This window comes from Onychostruthus taczanowskii, unplaced genomic scaffold (assembly GCF_017590055.1).
Source record: "Onychostruthus taczanowskii isolate IOZ18803 unplaced genomic scaffold, ASM1759005v1 scaffold553, whole genome shotgun sequence".
In the NCBI taxonomy this organism is placed as follows: Eukaryota; Metazoa; Chordata; class Aves; order Passeriformes; family Passeridae; genus Onychostruthus; species Onychostruthus taczanowskii.
The window spans coordinates 5710-13950 of record NW_024503158.1 but is presented as its reverse complement, the minus strand read 5'-3'; the positions used below and the strand labels follow the sequence as shown (position 1 = coordinate 13950).

Genomic DNA, 8241 nt, shown 5'->3' with positions numbered 1-8241 from the left:
CCAAAACATCTCGAAATCACCCCAAAACAAACACAAAAAAACAGCCAAAACCTCCCCAAAATCTGCCCCCAAAATCCCATGCAAAATCTCCTCAAATTCTCCCAACTCACCCTCAAATCCCTCAAAAATCTTCCTCAAAATCCCCTCCCACACCCCCAAAATCCCCCACCCAAAAAACGACAAAAAAACCACAAAAAACTCAAAAATCCTCCAAAAATCTTCCTAAAACCCCCTCACAACCCCCTCAAAAAAACCCTAAAAATCCTCCCAAAATCCCAATAAAAAACCCCAAATATTCCCCTGAAACGCCAAAAAAACTCCTCAAAAACCCCCTAAAAAAATCAAAAACCCCCCCAAACCCCCAAAACCAGAAGAATAAACGAACTAAAAGCTGTGATTTTTAATTTGGGGAGGGGTCTCCGGGGCTGCCGAGGGGGTGCAGCAGCACGGCGCGGCCCTGCAGCCCCGCGGCGCGGCCGCCAGGGGGCAGCACGAAGGCGCATGCGCAGCGGCGCGGGCTCAGCTCCCGCAGCTGGCCGTTGCTGGCCTCGAGCTCGCGCAGCGCCCAGAGCTGCGGCCGGGGGCTCTTCCCCTGCAGCGCCAGCACCAGCAGCCGCGACCCCAGACCCAATTCGGGGCCACTCGAGGACCCCAGACCCAATTCGGGGTCACTCTGCCTGTCCGGGACCCCCGAGCCCCGCGCGGACCCCAGACCCAATTCAGGGGGACCCGGGACCCCTGACCGAAGCGGGGACCCCAGACCCAATTCGGGGCCACTCGGGACCCCCAGACCCAATTCGGGGGGACCCGGGGACCCCAGACCCAATTCGGGGGGACTCGGGGACCCCAGACCCAATTCGGGGGGATCCAGGACCCCCGACCCAAATGGAGACCCCAGACCCAATTCGGGGTCACTCTGCCTGTCCGGGACCCCCAATAGAGACACCAGACCTAATTCGGGGAGATTTGGGGACCCCAGACCCAATTCTGGGGGATTTGAGGACCCCAGACCCAATTCAGGGGGATTTGAGGACCCCAGACCCAATTCAGGGGGATTTGAGGACCCCAGACCCAATTCAGGGGGATTTGGGGACCCCAGACCCAATTCGGGCTCACCCAGCCCCTTCGGGACCCCAGACTCAATTGGAGACCCCAGACTTAAATCCCGCAACCCTGGCTCAATTTCTGAGCCCCCAGACTCTAAATGGGGGCACCCCTGGGCCTGAGACCCCTCCCTAAATTGGGAGCCCCCAGACTCTAAATGGGGGCACCCCTGGGCCTGAGACCCCTCCCCCAGACCCAATTCGGGCTCACCCATCCCCTTCGGGACCCCAGACTCAATTGGAGACCCCAGACTTAAATCCCGCAACCCTGGCTCAATTTCTGAGCCCCCAGTCTCTAAATGGGGGCACCCCTGGGCCTGAGACCCCTCCCCAAATTGGGAGCCCCCAGACTCTAAATGGGGGCACCCCTGGGCCTGAGACCCCTCCCCAAATTGGGAGCCCCCAGACTCTAAATGGGGGCACCCCTGGGCCTGAGACCCCTCCCCAAATTGGGAGCCCCCAGACTCTAAATGGGGGCACCCCTGGGCCTGAGACCCCTCCCCAAAATGGGAGCCCCAAGACTCTAAATGGGGGCACCCCTGGGCCTGAGACCCCTCCCCAAATTGGGAGCCCCCAGACTCTAAATGGGGGCACCCCTGGGCCTGAGACCCCTCCCCAAATTGGGAGCCCCCAGACTCTAAATGGGGGCACCCCTGGGCCTGAGACCCCTCCCCAAATTGGGAGCCCCCAGACTCTAAATGGGGGCACCCCTGGGCCTGAGACCCCTCCCCAAATTGGGAGCCCCCAGACTCTAAATGGGGGCACCCCTGGGCCTGAGACCCCTCCCCAAATTGGGAGCCCCCAGACTCTAAATGGGGGCACCCCTGGGCCTGAGACCCCTCCCCAAATTGGGAGCCCCCAGACTCTAAATGGGGGCACCCCTGGGCCTGAGACCCCTCCCCAAATTGGGAGCCCCCAGACTCTAAATGGGGGCACCCCTGGGCCTGAGACCCCTCCCCAAATTGGGAGCCCCCAGACTCTAAATGGGGGCACCCCTGGGCCTGAGACCCCTCCCCAAATTGGGAGCCCCCAGACTCTAAATGGGGGCACCCCTGGGCCTGAGACCCCTCCCCAAATTGGGAGCCCCCAGACTCTAAATGGGGGCACCCCTGGGCCTGAGACCCCTCCCCAAATTGGGAGCCCCCAGACTCTAAATGGGGGCACCCCTGGGCCTGAGACCCCTCCCCAAATTGGGAGCCCCCAGACTCTAAATGGGGGCACCCCTGGGCCTGAGACCCCTCCCCAAATTGGGAGCCCCCAGACTCTAAATGGGGGCACCCCTGGGCCTGAGACCCCTCCCCAAATTGGGAGCCCCCAGACTCTAAATGGGGGCACCCCTGGGCCTGAGACCCCTCCCCAAATTGGGAGCCCCCAGACTCTAAATGGGGGCACCCCTGGGCCTGAGACCCCTCCCCAAATTGGGAGCCCCCAGACTCTAAATGGGGGCACCCCTGGGCCTGAGACCCCTCCCCAAATTGGGAGCCCCCAGACTCTAAATGGGGGCACCCCTGGGCCTGAGACCCCTCCCCAAATTGGGAGCCCCCAGACTCTAAATGGGGGCACCCCTGGGCCTGAGACCCCTCCCCAAATTGGGAGCCCCCAGACTCTAAATGGGGGCACCCCTGGGCCTGAGACCCCTCCCCAAATTGGGAGCCCCCAGACTCTAAATGGGGGCACCCCTGGGCCTGAGACCCCTCCCCAAATTGGGAGCCCCCAGACTCTAAATGGGGGCACCCCTGGGCCTGAGACCCCTCCCCAAATTGGGAGCCCCCAGACTCTAAATGGGGGCACCCCTGGGCCTGAGACCCCTCCCCAAATTGGGAGCCCCCAGACTCTAAATGGGGGCACCCCTGGGCCTGAGACCCCTCCCCAAATTGGGAGCCCCCAGACTCTAAATGGGGGCACCCCTGGGCCTGAGACCCCTCCCCAAATTGGGAGCCCCCAGACTCTAAATGGGGGCACCCCTGGGCCTGAGACCCCTCCCCAAATTGGGAGCCCCCAGACTCTAAATGGGGGCACCCCTGGGCCTGAGACCCCTCCCCAAATTGGGAGCCCCCAGACTCTAAATGGGGGCACCCCTGGGCCTGAGACCCCTCCCCAAATTGGGAGCCCCCAGACTCTAAATGGGGGCACCCCTGGGCCTGAGACCCCTCCCCAAATTGGGAGCCCCCAGACTCTAAATGGGGGCACCCCTGGGCCTGAGACCCCTCCCCAAATTGGGAGCCCCCAGACTCTAAATGGGGGCACCCCTGGGCCTGAGACCCCTCCCCAAATTGGGAGCCCCCAGACTCTAAATGGGGGCACCCCTGGGCCTGAGACCCCTCCCCAAATTGGGAGCCCCCAGACTCTAAATGGGGGCACCCCTGGGCCTGAGACCCCTCCCCAAATTGGGAGCCCCCAGACTCTAAATGGGGGCACCCCTGGGCCTGAGACCCCTCCCCAAATTGGGAGCCCCCAGACTCTAAATGGGGGCACCCCTGGGCCTGAGACCCCTCCCCAAATTGGGAGCCCCCAGACTCTAAATGGGGGCACCCCTGGGCCTGAGACCCCTCCCCAAATTGGGAGCCCCCAGACTCTAAATGGGGGCACCCCTGGGCCTGAGACCCCTCCCCAAATTGGGAGCCCCCAGACTCTAAATGGGGGCACCCCTGGGCCTGAGACCCCTCCCCAAATTGGGAGCCCCCAGACTCTAAATGGGGGCACCCCTGGGCCTGAGACCCCTCCCCAAATTGGGAGCCCCCAGACTCTAAATGGGGGCACCCCTGGGCCTGAGACCCCTCCCCAAATTGGGAGCCCCCAGACTCTAAATGGGGGCACCCCTGGGCCTGAGACCCCTCCCCAAATTGGGAGCCCCCAGACTCTAAATGGGGGCACCCCTGGGCCTGAGACCCCTCCCCAAATTGGGAGCCCCCAGACTCTAAATGGGGGCACCCCTGGGCCTGAGACCCCTCCCCAAATTGGGAGCCCCCAGACTCTAAATGGGGGCACCCCTGGGCCTGAGACCCCTCCCCAAATTGGGAGCCCCCAGACTCTAAATGGGGGCACCCCTGGGCCTGAGACCCCTCCCCAAATTGGGAGCCCCCAGACTCTAAATGGGGGCACCCCTGGGCCTGAGACCCCTCCCCAAATTGGGAGCCCCCAGACTCTAAATGGGGGCACCCCTGGGCCTGAGACCCCTCCCCAAATTGGGAGCCCCCAGACTCTAAATGGGGGCACCCCTGGGCCTGAGACCCCTCCCCAAATTGGGAGCCCCCAGACTCTAAATGGGGGCACCCCTGGGCCTGAGACCCCTCCCCAAATTGGGAGCCCCCAGACTCTAAATGGGGGCACCCCTGGGCCTGAGACCCCTCCCCAAATTGGGAGCCCCCAGACTCTAAATGGGGGCACCCCTGGGCCTGAGACCCCTCCCCAAATTGGGAGCCCCCAGACTCTAAATGGGGGCACCCCTGGGCCTGAGACCCCTCCCCAAATTGGGAGCCCCCAGACTCTAAATGGGGGCACCCCTGGGCCTGAGACCCCTCCCCAAATTGGGAGCCCCCAGACTCTAAATGGGGGCACCCCTGGGCCTGAGACCCCTCCCCAAATTGGGAGCCCCCAGACTCTAAATGGGGGCACCCCTGGGCCTGAGACCCCTCCCCAAATTGGGAGCCCCCAGACTCTAAATGGGGGCACCCCTGGGCCTGAGACCCCTCCCCAAATTGGGAGCCCCCAGACTCTAAATGGGGGCACCCCTGGGCCTGAGACCCCTCCCCAAATTGGGAGCCCCCAGACCAGACCCAATTCGGGCTCACCCATCCCCTTCGGGACCCCAGACTCAATTGGAGACCCCAGACTTAAATCCCGCAACCCTGGCTCAATTTCTGAGCCCCCAGTCTCTAAATGGGGGCACCCCTGGGCCTGAGACCCCTCCCCAAATTGGGAGCCCCCAGACTCTAAATGGGGGCACCCCTGGGCCTGAGACCCCTCCCCAAATTGGGAGCCCCCAGACACAAATTGGGAGCCCCCAGACCCAAAACAAGATCCCTGCCCCAAACCCCGCAGCCCTTCCTGGCACTGAGACCCCTCCCCAAATTGAGGCCCCTCCTGAAATAAGGACCCCAATGACCCAAGGTGGGAGCCCCCAGACCCATTTTGGAAGCCCCCAGCCCCAAATCCCTGGGCGTGGAAGACGTTGGGGATCTCGGGGTCCCTCTGGAATCGGGGTCCGAGCGGCTCCTGGGGGGGCACGGCCACGAGCAGCCCTGCAATTGGGGAGGGGGCTTCAGAGGGAGAGCCCTCAATAGGCTATGAGCAGCCCTGCAATTGGGGAGGGGGCTTCAGAGAGGGAGCCCTGGAATTGGGGAGGGGGCTTCAGAGAGAGAGCCCCGGAATTAGGGAGGGGGCTTCAGAGGGAGAGCCCTGGAATTGGGGAGGGGGCTTCAGAGGGAGAGCCCTCAATAGGCTATGAGCAGCCCTGCAATTGGGGAGGGGGCTTCAGAGGGAGAGCCCTGCAATTGGGGAGGGGGCTTCAGAGAGAGAGCCCCCAATGGGCCAGGAGCAGCCCCGGAATTGGGGAGGGGGCTTCAGAGGGAGAGCCCTGCAATTGGGGAGGGGGCTTCAGAGAGAGAGCCCCCAATGGGCCAGGAGCAGCCCCGGAATTGGGGAGGGGGCTTCAGAGGGAGAGCCCTGCAATTGGGGAGGGGGCTTCAGAGAGAGAGCCCCCAATGGGCCAGGAGCAGCCCCGGAATTGGGGAGGGGGCTTCAGAGGGAGAGCCCTGCAATTGGGGAGGGGGCTTCAGAGAGAGAGCCCCCAATGGGCCAGGAGCAGCCCCGGAATTGGGGAGGGGGCTTCAGAGGGAGAGCCCTGCAATTGGGGAGGGGGCTTCAGAGAGAGAGCCCCCAATGGGCCAGGAGCAGCCCCGGAATTGGGGAGGGGGCTTCAGAGGGAGAGCCCTGCAATTGGGGAGGGGGCTTCAGAGAGAGAGCCCCCAATGGGCCAGGAGCAGCCCCGCAGAGGGAGCCCCCAGCCCCCCAAGGCAGGATACGGGACGAGCAGGGGCCGCCCCCCCAGCAGGTGCCGCAGGATCCGGCCCCGGTTGGGCCCCCCCAGCCCCCCCTGGAGCAGCTCGGCCCGGCACGGGAGCAGCTCCTGGGCCAGCGAGGCCAGCTGGGCAGCTGCCCCAAAAATACCCCATGAGCATCCCAAAAACATCCCAAAAATATCCTGAAAATATCCTGAAAATATCCTGAAAACATCCCAAAAATATCCCAAAAATATCCCGAAAACATCCCAAAAATATCCCAAAAATATCCCGAAAACAGCACATAAACATCCAAAAAATATCCCAAAAATATCCCATAAACATCCCAAAAATATCCCAAAAATATCCCAAAAACATCCCGAAATTATCCTGAAAATATCCCATAAACATGCCAAAAATATCCCAAAAATATCCCAAAAACATCCCGAAATTATCCTGAAAATATCCCATAAACATGCCAAAAATATCCCAAAAATATCCCATAAACATCCCAAAAATATCCCAAAAATATCCCAAAAACATCCCGAAATTATCCTGAAAATATCCCATAAACATGCCAAAAATATCCCAAAAATATCCCAAAAACATCCTGAAAATATCCCATAAGCATCCCATAAACATCCCAAAAATAGCACATAAACATCCCGAAGATATCCCGAAGATATCACGAAAATATCCCAAAAACATCCCAAAAACAGCACATAAACATCCCATAAACGTCCCAAAAACATCCCAAAAATATCCCAAAAACAGCACATAAACACCCTGAAAATATCCCATAAACATCCCAAAAATACCCCAAAAACAGCACATAAACACCCTGAAAATATCCCAAAAATATCCCAAAAATACCCCATAAGCATCCCAAAAATATCTCAAAAGTACCCCATAAACATCCCAAAAATATCTCAAAAATATCCCAAAAACAGCATGTAAACGTCCCGAAAACACCCCAAAAACATCCCAAAAACAGCACACAAACATCCCATAAACGTCCCATAAACATCCCATAAGCATCCCAAAAATATCCCAAAAATATCCCATAAACATCCCAAAAATATTCCATGAACATCCCAAAAACATCACAAAAATATCCCAAAAACAGCACATAAACATCCCAAAAAACATCCCAAAAATATCCCATAAACATCCCAAAAACATCCCAAAAATATCCCAAAAATATCCCATAAACATCCCAAAAATATCCCATAAACATCCCATAAAGATCAGAAAAATAACCCCAAAAACATCCCAAAAATATCCCATAAACATCCCAAAAACATCCTCAGAATCATCCCAAAATCAACCCAAAATCAACCCAAAAAACCAGCAAAAATAGCCCAAAATCACCCCAAAAACCACCCTAAAAACATCCAAAAATCACCCCAAAATTACCCCAAAAACATCCTGAGAATCACCCCAAAATCACCCCAAAACCATCCCAAAAACATCCCAAAAATCACCCCAAAAACATCCCAATCCCAAAAATATCCCATAAACATCCCAAAAATATTCCATGAACATCCCAAAAACATCACAAAAATATCCCAAAAACAGCACATAAACATCCCAAAAAACATCCCAAAAATATCCCATAAACATCCCAAAAATATTCCATGAACATCCCAAAAACATCACAAAAATATCCCAAAAACAGCACATAAACATCCCAAAAAACATCCCAAAAATATCCCATAAACATCCCATAAAGATCAGAAAAATAACCCCAAAAACATCCCAAAAATATCCCATAAACATCCCAAAAACATCCTCAGAATCATCCCAAAATCAACCCAAAATCAACCCAAAAAACCAGCAAAAATAGCCCAAAATCACCCCAAAAACCACCCTAAAAACATCCAAAAATCACCCCAAAATTACCCCAAAAACATCCTGAGAATCACCCCAAAATCACCCCAAAACCATCCCAAAAACATCCCAAAAATCACCCCAAAAACATCCCAAAAATCACCCCAAAATGACCCCACAAACATCCCAAAACCGGCCTGAGAATCGCCCTAAAAACGTTTCAAAAACAGCCCAAAGCCAAAATCCCCCAAAACCCCCCCAGGACCCCCCCAGGACCCCCCCAAAACCCACCCAGGACCCCCCAAAAT

At 57.3% G+C, this 8241-nt stretch overlaps 1 protein-coding gene across 1 annotated transcript in view; it reads right to left on the bottom strand.

Moving 5' to 3' along the window:
• Nucleotides 1-385: 385 nt before the first annotated feature.
• The window catches only part of LOC121342692 (ATP-dependent RNA helicase glh-2-like), a 10396-nt gene continuing 2540 nt past the window's right edge, over nucleotides 386-8241 (bottom strand). The window contains exons 2-4 of the mRNA XM_041417287.1: nucleotides 5065-5387; nucleotides 803-1286; nucleotides 386-667 (exon numbers count right to left, since the gene is read on the bottom strand). Coding sequence (XP_041273221.1) covers nucleotides 401-667; nucleotides 803-1286; nucleotides 5065-5387 — 1074 coding nt within the window. The 3' untranslated portion in view covers nucleotides 386-400. The remainder of the gene's footprint in view (nucleotides 668-802; nucleotides 1287-5064; nucleotides 5388-8241) is intronic.